General features: G+C 42.1%; 1 protein-coding gene across 17 annotated transcripts in view; it reads left to right on the forward strand.

The window, feature by feature from the left end:
- Positions 1 to 8,070: 8,070 nt before the first annotated feature.
- The window catches only part of MPHOSPH9 (M-phase phosphoprotein 9), a 54,840-nt gene continuing 49,553 nt past the window's right edge, over positions 8,071 to 13,357 (forward strand). For 4 of the 17 annotated variants that reach the window (XR_002179434.3, XM_033836774.2, XM_019950261.3 and 1 more), the window contains exons 1-3: positions 8,246 to 9,158; positions 10,307 to 10,570; positions 12,539 to 12,692. Coding sequence is in view for 13 of the 17 variants with exons in the window: in XM_033836774.2 (XP_033692665.2) it covers positions 10,464 to 10,570; positions 12,539 to 12,692 (261 nt within the window). In the remaining 4 variants the exon portion in view is untranslated. The other 13 variants (XM_033836776.2, XM_019950262.3, XM_019950263.3 and 10 more) reach the window with 10 other exon arrangements.

Genomic DNA, 13,357 nt, shown 5'->3' on the forward strand with positions numbered 1-13,357 from the left:
TGGGTTCGAGCCCTGGTCCAGGAAGATCCCACATGCCGCGGAGCAACTAAGCCTGTGCGCCACAACTACTGAGCCTGCGCTCTAGAGCCCATGAACCACAACTACTGAGCCTGTGTACCACAACTACTGAAGCCTGCGCGCCTAGAGCCCGTGCTCCACAAGAGAAGCCATCGCAATGAGAAGCCCACGCACTGCAATGAAGAGTAGCCTCCGCTCACCACAACTAGAGAAAGCCTGTGCGCAGCAACGAAGACCCAACACAGCCAAAAATGAATTAAAAAAAAAAAAACCTTAAAAAAAAACCCAAAAAACCCTGTCACCCAGGCAGATTTGGGGAACTACAAATGTGCCACTCGCATAATAATACTTCTTGATCAAGGATTATGTAGGCACTAAAAACAGATATATTGCTCTTTTTAACAAGTGCTTCCTGTGAGGCTCTAAACAGCTTCTTTCACCACTTGAAACCTTGTAAATTCTAGCTCTGACACAGGTAGGAACTGGAGTGTACCTAAGGCAACTTCCTCAGCCAAAAGTAACGTACCATCCACCAAATTATTTCACTAGGTTTCTCTCGGCTCATTTACCTTTCACCCACCAGCAGTTCTGACGGCTAACACCCACTGGGCCCAACGCTGATCGCTAGATGAGCTTAATGCAGAAACAGGCTAGCAGGCATTGCTTCCTTGTAAATATGTGCATTTTGCTATTTGAAATCCAAGTGCCTTTCTCAGTTATCAGTACAGATGACACTGGTCATTTTTAGAATGAATACAGTATTCTTCATCTCTATCTCTACTATTTCTATGGAAAATAAATATAATGAAATATACTCTTCAAGCTTTAGGCCATGCTAGTTCTCAATCCTATGACTGACACATCTTCTTTGTGAAAAGCACGATATTCAGCATGTTCTGAGCAGGTCCTATCAGTCCCGGTGGATGATAATTAAGGTGGTGTCAGTTCGTAATGTGCTCTGTGGCTACCAAGGGAGATATTTTGAAACAGAGTATGCCAGTGAAAGTGGTGCTTTGAAAACGGCTTCTGTTTACTGTGTGTGAAATATGTCAGAAGTATCCTCAGGAAAAGATAAGGATAAACCCAGGCACATTCTCTGAAATCTCTACAACAAAGAATCCACTCCCCTATAATGATTAAATGAATGAGACTAAGTTGATGTCCAAAATTTCCCTCCCCTTATTTCTGCTTTCAGTCCACAGAACAGAATTCCTTTGTGTATCAGACAGTGTCTAGTCCCTGTATTAGGTTCATGGAACAGGAGGCCAGTACCTCTCTTGGGGCTTCTCTTCCGTTAGTAAATCTGACCAGGCAGGATGGTAGTGGAATACAGTGCAGCGACAAAGAAAGGAAGCAGGTCTGAGACAGGGTGAAACTCCCAGACAAAGGGCGGAGAGGACAGCGCTTTTCTCAGCTGCTTTGTCACCAGCCCACTGTGTTTCAAATCTACCTTTCTGTCCTAGTTCAGAGCTGACACACACAGGAAGGTCTCCCACCCAACTGGAGTTCGAGAAGGTCCCCAGTGTTCAGTTACTGGCTGCTTTGTTTAACAGCTAATTCCAACAGCCAATAGGACGATTCCAAATACTTTTAGTATCTCCTGGAGCTCTGGCTCTACTCCAATGGTGGCTAAAAATGACAAACACACCCATGGTTCCACTTCCCCAAAGCCCAGAGAAGAATACGGATTGGATTTCAGTTTTTGTGATACCCACAGAGCAACCCAAAGTCTTCGGGGAACAATAAAAGCAGCTCAAATTAGAGCTCATCGTGACATTAAAGAGAAAAATGGTCACAAGCGGTGTGCGTAAGGGGAAACCAGTGGTCACGACAGCGCGCCCTTGTTCCCTCCCATGAGTGCGAGCGTCGGCCCGGCCGGCTCTCCACCCCAACTCCCCTCGGCTCTGCTCTTCCTTGGAGGGTGGCGTCTGCACTAAACAGCTGGCTGCAATTTAGGTTAAAGCCACGCTCTCTCTCACTTGGTCAAGTTAAGAGATAACAGGGCTGACGCCTTTAAAACAGGCAATGTTAATTTGTTCAATGAATATTTTCCACATCTACTATGTGCCATGAGTGGGCCTCAATGGGTCCAATGAGCCTGTAGCATAAAAGAGAAATTAAGACATCTGTAAGTAAGATAACATGCCAGAGCGTGGAATGGATGACACGCCACAGAGCAGTGGTTCTCAGGCTTCACTATGCTCCCAAGTCACCAGAAGGCTGGTTATTGGGACTTGGAAGCTGCATCCTATTAGGCACCTTTCTTCCTGACTGGATCCAGCTGGTACACAGTTCCTCCTCTGGCTTCCACAGTCAGCCCAAACCAAGACTGACACCTAGCTCATGGGTGGCATGCTCAGCTCTGCATTGTGGCCAGTGACCAGAGCAAACAATCACATATTTAAACAAGATGCAGTGAGCTGAGGCTTGTTTCACCAACAGCTGAAATGCTCTGGAGAGCGGTAAGGGGATGCTACTGCCTTTGTGTCTCTGAGACAGAGAGAGGATATCTGAATCTGGAAGACATAGGATTTCAACTCTGGACCCACCTCTGGATACCATTTGCCTAAAATTCACTGTTTAAGTATTTTTTAGAAAGGCAGAGTACTAGTGTCTCTTAGCCACAACTTTCATGGTGTACCAACCTTGCAGAAATGTCATCTAAACTAACCGAAAGAACAGATGTGGCGATGCGCTGAAATGGAGTGCTTTAGGAAAAAAGACTGTTAAAGCTCTTGCGGCTCCAACCTTGATGCACCATTTCCCTAGGGATCCTGTTAAACAGGCTACGGCTCATCAGGGCTGGGGTGGGGCCTGAGACTCCACATTTCTAACCAGCCCCCAGGTGAGGTGGTTGCTGCCTGCAGTCCTGGCCCTTAAGATCGTCTGACTGCTGGATGAAGGCCCCACGATCATGATGGCAACGCTGGAGATGGAGAAGGTGTAAAGGAGAGAACAGGCGGGAGAGGAAGAGAAGACAAATGAATATCGAATTGAGCGAAAAGAACAGGTGAAATGGTCACAAGGGGATTGAGAAGCTGGGTCATTTGAAAAAAGAACATCAAAAACGTTGCTTCTATTGAATTATTATTTTTTTTAAAGCTGCCTTTTTCTAAGTCTTTATTGAATTTGTTACAATACTGCTTGTTTTATGTTTTATTTTTTTAGCAGGAGGCATGTGGGATCTTAGCTCCCTGACCTGGGATTGAACCCGCATCCCCTGCATTGGAAGGTGAAGTCTCAATCACTGGACCGCTAGGGAAGTCCCCTGCATTAATGTTCTAGAACAGCACTGTCCAACAGAAATATAGTGCAAGCCACATGTGAAATTCTAAATTTTCTTATAGTCACATTAAAAATAGTAAAAAGCAACTGATGAATTTCAATATACTTTATTTAATCCAATATATCCCAAATATTATTACTTCAACATATAATCAATATAAAAAATTATTTAGATTTTTTTATATGAGGTCTGCAAAATCTGAAGTGTGGCCATGCTTACAGCACATGTCAGTCTGGACTAGCCACATGTGCTCGCGGCTACTGTAGTGGATAAGGTAGCTCTAGAATCTTGCTATCAGAGTGTGGTCCACAGAGCAGCAGCCACAGCACCCCCTGGGAGCTTGTTAGGAATGAAGAATCTCAGGACCTTCTAAATGAGAACCTGTGTGTTTTTTTTCTTTTTTTTTTTGGCTGTGCCACACAGCTTGCTGGATCTCAGTTCCCCAACAAGGGATCGAACCCGGGCCCACAGCAGTGAAAGCACAGAGGCCTAACCACTGGACTGCCAGGGAAGTCCCAGAGAACCTGTGTTTTAATAAGATCCTCAAGTGATTCAGAGGCACATTGAAGTTTGAGAAGCAAAGGACACAGGAATTAGTTCTTCCAACTGCTAGGACAGACACTTTTAAGAGCTATTGTTTCTTATGTTTATAATGTTTAAAAAGTTGAGACCAGAATTCAGGAGTGCTGATTACCTGCTTAGTCATGGTCTTGCTTCCCCCTCCCGAATAAGGAGATAAAATAGGTCTCAAAAACAATGACCTAATCAACGGTGAAGGACAAACACAGTGAGCTTTAAAAAGACAAAATGGCCAGCTGATGGCTCCAGAAGCTAAGTGAGAGGATGGTTTTCTGTGAAATGCTTAATGATAATCTATGTTTCAGAAGTGTGTTTTGGTGCTCCCTGCCGAATGGGAGTAAAGATAAAGCAGCCTTTCTCTCCTTTTCTCATCTAGCTCATCCTCCTGTTCTAGTTGCCTGAAATCCTTATGAGGGCTGAACACCTCCCCAAACAGAACCCCTGGGAACTTTGGCTCAGGCTTGAAATAGACCCTGTCATTTCCTAGGCTGGGGGTTCTATACTCAAGATAGAGCACCTTTCAGCCACAGTAAGTGTTTCCAGAGAATTATTTCCCAAATAAGAAAATCACAATGGACTGAGCAGGAAAGGACAACAGAGCTGCTATCCTTGATTTGGGAGGACAAGAGGAAAAGGAAACTACTCTGAGTTTGGTCCAAATTTAATAGGCTTACTGCTGCACAGCTCAAGAGACACTAAAGAAGTAGATAAAAAGAAAAGCTTTCAATTCATACAATACCAACATCCCGTTCAGTTTTTTTTCACAGAAAACTTCAAATCCACAATTACACCTGTCCTATTTGGGTGCACCACTGTCATCTTCTTCTATTTATGGCACCTAACAGGAACTTCGTCATTTATCAACTACACTATTAAAATAGGACAAACACATTAAAAAAGCAGCGATAACTAGCAGCAATAACTACACTCCACATTTTCCTCTAAAAGTCTCAAAGACCCTGTTACCATTAATGATGCTTTGTATTTGTTTAGGACTTAGGTTTTCAAAGCACGTTCAAATATGTTATCGTAGTGAATATTTCATACAAATAAAGAAAAGAACGGATGTATACTATGTGGAATATTTCAGGAAGACTTATTTTGGAAGAACATTAGGTAGTCCATTTTTTTAAACTGAATTTGTCCTTCCTGCTGCTTGTTTCTTTACCTTTCATAACATCTCCAGATTTGTTCTTCCCCCAGCTCCTTAGAAAGCGTTAGCTCATTTTCCTCAGCGGTCTCTTCTTGACTCCCCCTCTCACTTTTTTGTCCCTGAAAGGCCATACTGCTTTGTAGTCAGCATGACCTGCATCAATGCCTTGCCTCCACGATTTACTCACTGTGCAACTCTGGCCACGTTTCCACATCTGTAAAACAGAGGTAATACCACCGAGGGAGAGAGAAAAATCGTACACGTCACCACAAACGTAAGGTGCTTAGGATCCCTACATCACAAAGCTCAGGAACCTCTGGCTAACACTCCACAAGCCCACTCTGCAAACGGATTATTTCATGGACTTTTGTTTTCGAAGCTCAGTGAAAAGGTATCTAGAAAATGACCTGCAGACAATTTTACTTGGCATGGTCCAATTTAAGAAATACTTGGAAACCATGAAATTACCGAAGATATGCTGTTTGGTGAGGTCATAATTGTGGTCTATGAAATCAGGTGCCAAAGAGAGAATTATGATGCCAAGAATATAGTGTGACTTCCCAGAAGGTTCAAATTGAAAGGTAAAAACTACCTTCATCACAGCAAGTCCTGGTTTAAACATAGAGATCTTTAGTAATTATCTGATATAGTAAAAAAAATCATGAAGGACAGAAAAGATGAAAAAAGTCACGTTTAAATGTACACCTGATTATTCCTTTTCATCTTCAATGGTTAAACTATAAAGTTTTAGAGTTCCTCATTTTTGCTGTGGAGGACGTCCCTCCTCCAACCCCCGCCAATGACAAGCTGTTTTGTATATAAAAATAAATGACACAGAGTAACACCCTGGTTAACAAACATTAAATGCCTCAAGCCATTAGCGGCCACTACTACTGAACAGCCTAATCTTATCCCAATCAGAATGAAAGATCTCCACTCAAAAGCTCATTGTGGCAAAAGAGGAATACTTGAGCAATACAAAGATGTTATAATAAAATCATACAGTTTTTTTTGATACCGAGCTCCATGAGCTGTTTGTATATTTTGGAGATTAATCCTTTGTCTGTTGTTTCATTTGCAAATATTTTCTCCCATTCTGAGGGTTGTCTTTTTGTCTTATTTATGGTTTCCTTTGCTGTGCACCCTTATAAGTGCATAAAATAGTGGTGTTAGCTTGTATACAAGTAATGCAAAATCTCCAGTATGAGGAGGGGGGGGTTAAATTAAGATGAATAGTTCCTACACTTAATATATACTTGAATTTCTGACACCTTCTACTTCTGTTTTCTATATTCAGAAATAATTTCTATGGACTTTAAAAACCTCCTCTGTTTTTATAAAGCTTCTCTCTAGACCAGTTAGTCAAAAGCAGTTTCCATTCTGAATTTGTAAAAATTAAGACGCTACCAAAGAGCTTAACCTAAATTAAGAAGTAAGGTGTGAATAACCTTACCAGAATATTTTGTATCGGTTAACAAGATAACTCAGTTAATTAGAATACTAGCTTCTGAACATGTTGGCTTATTAAAACATTAATAGATTTTTTTTTTTGAAAGTTACCTAAAGATGACACTGCCAAAAACAAAACACTCAAACTAAACAAAGTCCATCAGATTTTGTAGCAAAAAGCAATGATCTCCTGCCTCTTGCATGGTTGGGAACTAATCTCCAGTACTCGGTTTTGGGGTTAACATTTTTCTTGCAAGGAAACACACCTCCCTTTGCCTGGAGCCATCTCAGGAATCCACTTTCCCATCCTAGTGTGAGGATCTCAAGTAACAGATTTTGCAACCAACTGAAATTAGTGGTAAAACTGCTTTTTGTTTTCTTTTTGTTTTTGGGTGGACTTGAAAGAAACATGGTTGCTGAAAACAGAGCCGTGTGCTTAAAAATGATTTGATTTTGGTTGGGTTTTAACACAAGCACAATACTGATGGGTGGATTAACACAATTGGGAGGAGGGTTCGATTTACTTAAGCTTGAACTCTCCCATAGACGGATGGGGTTTTGGAGAGACTGAATTTCTACTGTTGAGACAAAATTGTCAGGTATTCTTAGGAGCCTCAGATGAGATGGAATGCCTCTTGGCAGATTTGTGTTTCCAAGGGCAAATAACATCTGCTCCGTCCTGGCTTCTCCGGCACACCTAAGGACAAGGCTGGCGAAGTCCCTTTATCGTGGGCTCCGGACACTCGGAGGAAAATTTAAGAGCTCGAAGTACCTTAAAGGGTAAGAACCTTTCTTCTGAGAAAGGCGAACTGACCAGTGCGTGTGAGATGGCCTGGGGGCCCACGGAAAGGCTTTCCTCTGGTCCTTCGAAAGGCTGGGCAAGAGGAAAACACCCACGATGCCTAGAACAGGCCCAGCTGCGTGCTAACAGCTCCCTAAGGCTCCGCCGAACAAGTCAACGAGCATCGTTCCATTTGTCCTCGGGCCTCGGTGGAACTGTTTTCTCCACAAGGGTGGGTTCTCCTCGCCCGCCCCTCCAAGTCCTTGAAGAGCCCCAGTGCCGACCCCCACCAGCTTAGGGTAAACCCATTCCAGGGTAAACTTAGCTCGGGTGTCCGGGCCGGCTTCACCTCACCGCCAGCGGGGCCTCAGGTCAATGGGCTGCGCGACTCAGGGTCGCAAACGGGGAAATTCACGGGTCCCAGCTCCCAGTCCTCTCTCCGGAGCCTCTAACAATCGTGGGCAACCGTGTGGGTGTCGGGCTTCTCCGCAGACACTTACCTGACCTCAGGACTGGGCTCCCGCCCCCAACGTTCTGGGTGAACCGGAATGGCCGCAGGAGCGGCAACGCAAACGCACTCCCGCGCCTGCGCACGCGCCGTACTCCTGCCGCAGCCCCCCCTCACAAACCCGAGCCCCCGTCTTACTAACTGCGCATGCGGGAAGCTGAGGCTTCTTTCCCGCGTAGCTGCCGGGGGTTCCCAAAGAGCCAATCAGACGAGAGGACTGACTGCAGCCCCGCCCCCCTCCCCCCAGCTTCCGCGGGCGTCGCACCTCCCTCTTTGGTGAGAGCTGGGGGCAGGACGGGGGAAGTGGACGCGCGCGCCGCGGCTCGGCCGTCTCTGCCCCCTTCCGATCATCCAATCGCAACCAAGACGCCGGGCGCGCGCACGCTCCCTCGAGTTTAACGGTCGCGAGAGGCGCTCGCCCGACACTGACATCGGCAGTGTGAACGGCGGCCAGGTAAGCGGCCGCCAGCCTGCGGGGAGCTGCCGGCCTGCGGGGAGCTGCCGGTCGCGGGAAACAGGGGACGCGACTCGAAGACACCAAGTTAGCGGCCCCCTGAGTGTGCTGATGTGTTAGGGCGGGGGAAAGACAACACTCCCTCGACGCAACCTCAGCGGAGCGCGCGGCCGTGTGGGGGCTTTGCTCGCGGCAGTGCACCTTTTCTAGACTCTGCCCTTGAGTGACACCCGCGCGGCCCAATCGCTGAGCGCCTCTTCCCGAGGGGCGGGGGGCTTGAGGGATTTCTGTCTCTCTTTTTTTTTGACCAGCTTCCTGGGCTTAACTTTGAGAATCATGATTGTAGTTGTTGGACCGGTGGTTTTAACTACAGCTTCCCTGCTGCCTACAATTCAGGCAACTGCGTGGGTTCTCCTCGCCTTCATACTTTAACCCGAGAGCCGCCGCCAGCAGCTGCGGTCTGGCTGTGAGCGCGAGAACGTCAGGATCTGGCCTCAAAACCTGAAATCATGCCTTCTTTCCCCCTCTCAGGCTCCCACCAAAGCAAAACGCCTGGTTAACTTTTATATTCTCAGCAGACCCCCATCAGTCGTTCCTCTACCCCCTAACTCCCTTTTTCTGCTAGGAGCTGGGGCCATCAAAAGCGTCATATTTTGTTGATGGGAGATATAAAAGTCTCTGTTCTTATACGCATTCTCCATCAGGTTCTTAAAATTTTGCATTGTATATCTTTTTTTTAAATTTTAATTCATCCCCCACTCTCCCACCCATTCCTCCCCACCCTCACGCTCTGCTGGGAAAGCATCATCGCATTTCAAGATCCATCTGGATCTACTGCATCCGGATTAACTCAACGGGGGAAATTATAGATGGGGTTGCAGGCCGATCTGCGTCCCTGGAGAGCTTGTGTTTTCCTGCTGGAAGAGCAAGGTGATTTGAATCCAGGTATTTTCGTTGCCAGATGGAAGGTGCAGCCCCTGACTTTTTCAATACCCCATTTATCGTTGGTGATGGGCTGAGTCACTGGGGAGAAATCCGTTTAGCTAGGTCCGGTTACCCTTGGCCTTCACACCTGTCCCTGAAGGAAATGGTTCCTTTGTGAGCTGATGCTCTCAAGGTTGTGCTTTGTAAAACCAGGCCCTAGAAAGTGGGAACCTAGAGGAACCAGAATAATAGGTAATTTTCCTCTATTGCACCCCCTGAAATTTCCATCTTGTAAGCAGCATATGTTTTCTCTATTCTTCCCCCTCCCCACCCACTTACTCCTGGCTTTTTTTTAAGGACATGAATTCCTTAAGAAGCAGGCATGCTGTTTGACTTGTTATAGCCAGTTTACCTCTGTACATCTAGCTTCAGTTAAATTTTAGTGGACCTGGCAAATAGTTTATTTTTTAAGAAGTGATAATATGCACAGAGTACAAAAGTACTCTACGTATACAGTATATAGTGCACTCCTTCCACTCCCACCTTGCAGCCAGTGGGGAAACGACCACTGTTAACAGTTTAATTGGCTGTTTTCAGTACCAGATTCAATATAGATACCAAGTAGTTCCCATTCATCTATTCACTGTATAAATCAACAAGCATGGATACTTGGTAGAATTTATTAAAGGAATGAACAAGGCACGTATCAATAAGTATTCCAGTTGTTACACAGTAGAATTGTGTCTGGAACCTTGATTATTAAGCACATAAAATTGTGAAATATTACCTGAAAAGGTACTACTACTTCTGCAAATCAGAAGATTTGTAGATTTTTTATTGACCTAACCACTGGACTGCCAGGGAATTCCCTTTGCCATAATGTTTTAAATGTTTATCCACATTGTAGCATAAATCAGTGCTTTGTTCTTTTCTATGACTGAAAAATATTCCATTATACAGATACACAACATTTATTTATCCATTCATCAGTTGATGGACATTTGGGTTGTTTCTGAATTTTGGCTTATTATGAATAATGTTGCTATCCTTAATGTAGATTTGTATAAAAGGATTAAGGTTTCCACAGTCTTGAAAAGACAGTTGCTAGGTTTAATGGCTTTTTATAATAGTTTTTGTTCTTCATTCATTTTCAGACTCTCCTGGGACCTTCAGACATTTCACAGTCTGAATGTCAGCAGCTGAAAATGCCTTTAGACGATGAAGCATCTGAAGATGACTCAGATTCAGTTTCTTCAAACAGTGCAAGAGCCTACATTTTCCAGTGAGAGAGTGTAACAATTTCTGTACGCTATGGAAGATTTTGACTTGGGGAAACCCTTACAAAAAGCTTCATCTTCTGTAGAATCTGATATAAAAAATTCTCCCCATTCTCTTGGACTGAACTTAAGTACTAATAGGTAAGAATGGGATAGATTTTTTTTTAATGTAATGACAAATCAAAATAACTTTATTTGCATAGTTTGCCAGTTTATCCAAATAGTGTCATAGTTACTGATTTGCATTTAAAAAACCCCAAAACTATGATCAGGAACTGTTCGAGGACAGTTGTTTGGGTTAAGAATAGTTTCAATCCTTTCATGTTTTTCATTTCTCCCAGAGATGTATTTTTGCATGGGGAACATTGTGAAAAAATTTGTTTTGCTAGTTGGAGTTTTCTTTACACTTTTTTTGTTTTCGGTAAATTACAACTATATCTTTAAAATTTAGTTGTCTAAATATTGTTTCTCCATTTTGAAGTTAAGAGGACAAATAATGTTTCATATTGCAGAAATACCTCACCAGTCTGGAAAGTAGCAATTAAAGTTGAATACTAGGAAGTAAGCAAAAAAGCAGGCTCTGAGTTGACAAACTAGATGCTATCAAACAATGCATTTTATGCATTTTCTTTTTAAACTATCCCATGTTTGGTTTGTTTTTAATCAGGGCCTGTTTACTCTCATTTTGTACATAGTCTGGCAAGTTGATTATTTGGTTTCTAAATTACAGTAGGTTAAAAACAGCAAAGAGGCAGGGACCACTGGAGAGGAGATCACCTATAAAAAGCAGGTACAATAAAACAAAAGCACAGCAGTCTGGGGCCTACTGGTAAAGGAGCAAATTTACACACAGTAATAGGCCTTGAAGAGATTGTGTATTTTAAATAAATTAATTCCTTAAAAAATTTGTTCATTCTTTGGCCTCAGGATGAATTTAAGACAGCTTACAAGAATACATAAAAGAAGAGGAGAAAGCATAAATTAAAATAGGGAGGAAAGGGAAAAAAAAAAAGCACGGGATAAGGTCCAGAAATGTTGGCCATCGTAATCTATACCCACTTCCTGAATGTTGGCCACACTTTTTGTTTCCTGTATCATTTGACAGCCCCTTTGAAACCCACTTCTGGAAGAAACCCCTTTTAGAACATAGTGTCTGATTTACTTGGAGGAACTTGAATGTGCCTTTCTAATGAAAATTATGTAACTGAAGCGTCTCCCTTTTCATTGTGACTGGCAGTTAAATTGGCCAAATTTAAACTTGATTATTACACAACTATAATTGTATCTCTAACACTTAATGGACAACATATTATGTTCTTTCCCTTGAATTTTTTATTAGTATTTTCTCTGATCCTCTTTATTGTTTTACTGTTATTTTCATTAGGTCCTCTTTTTAGCAAATGGTTTGTGAAACAAAGCAGAATATCAATAAATAAAGTGACCTTTCAACGGTTAGAATTTAAATAAATTTTAATGTCCCTAATTATGCCTTGTGGGTTTATAAAACAAATCTGAAATAAACTCATCTCAGATTCGGAAAAGCAGTCCTCCTGGAAAGAATCAGTGCTGTTTTACACACTGGATGGGCTAAGTAAGTCCTGAATATTTGCTGCTAATTTGGTTGGCACTAATTTTATTCAAAGACAGTGGAAAGATAAGCATCACCTTATCACACCAAATTAGGGGGATCCAGTTAACAAGACCTGACTGTAATTCTGGGCAATGGAGAAAGAATCTCCATAACAATAAAGGTCTGTTCTTACAGTGAGGTGAAATAATCCTCTGGAATAATTTAGATCGGAGTAGCTTGGAATTTTTCTTATTGTTTAGCAGAAACTTTTATTTTCTGCTGTACTCTGGAGTGTTCTCTCACTTCTGAAGAAGGTTTTTCTGTTGTGTTCTTAAAAATACAATTAAGTGCTGCCTGTCTTTTCACTGCTGTTTTCCCTTCGTGGACAAACTTGTGATCAGATTTTCAGCAAATGAGGTGCCATTAAGAAGGATTAAATATCAGTAGTTTTGTACTGCTCTGCTAAATCTTGAGCTGCTGAATTATTCAACACTTTGGTAGAATGAAGAAAACCATTTGAATTATTTATGTTTCAACAGAAGTAGTCCCCACCTTAGTACAAATGGGGTATCCTCTTTCTCAGGGAAGACCAGACCATCTGTAATTCAAGGTACAGTTGAAGTCCTAACCTCTTTAATGCAAGAGCTACACAACAGTGGAAAGACTGATTCGGAACTTTGGAAAAACTGTGAGGTATCTAGTTTTGTTTCATTTCTGGAATTAACAAAATAATTCTATTTATAGATATGCCTCTACTAAACTCTAAATTATTAGAAATGTATATCCTAAAGAGCATGATACTTAAGTTATTGCTAGAATAAAGTGGTCAAGGATATTAATTAGGGAACAATATAGAACAAATGTGAAAAATGATCAGAGGTATGTTTTAACAATATATTAGTGATTAGACATTCTAATTTATACTTTAAATGTGAACTAAAATATTGTCTTTGTTCATAAAAATGAGAATTCCAAAATTATTGATATTGTTACTAATTCTGATCTTTTAAGTAACTTATACAGAATTGTCATCATTTTGTAAAGCCTAAACCCACTTTGAAATATTTCTAATTATAAAGTAAGGCTTCCGTTTAATACCTTATCGCATTTAGCTGTGCTACATTGACTTATATTGGTTGTTCAGGTCAAGTGGTTCTTTCTTTTGTCCATAGGTTAAATTGTGACATAAAAATTTAACAGTTAAAAGAATACTTATAAATAAGTTTTGTTTCATGGAATAATGCCCAAGATAGACTTTTCCAAGGCTAGAATTGGTAACACTTTGTAGAAATGTGTAAAACATTATTATTAAATTCTTTAGAGAGCAGTAGATTTTATTGTAAATGTTAATCATAGTT

This window comes from Tursiops truncatus, chromosome 13 (assembly GCF_011762595.2).
Source record: "Tursiops truncatus isolate mTurTru1 chromosome 13, mTurTru1.mat.Y, whole genome shotgun sequence".
NCBI classification, from domain to species: domain Eukaryota; kingdom Metazoa; phylum Chordata; class Mammalia; order Artiodactyla; family Delphinidae; genus Tursiops; species Tursiops truncatus.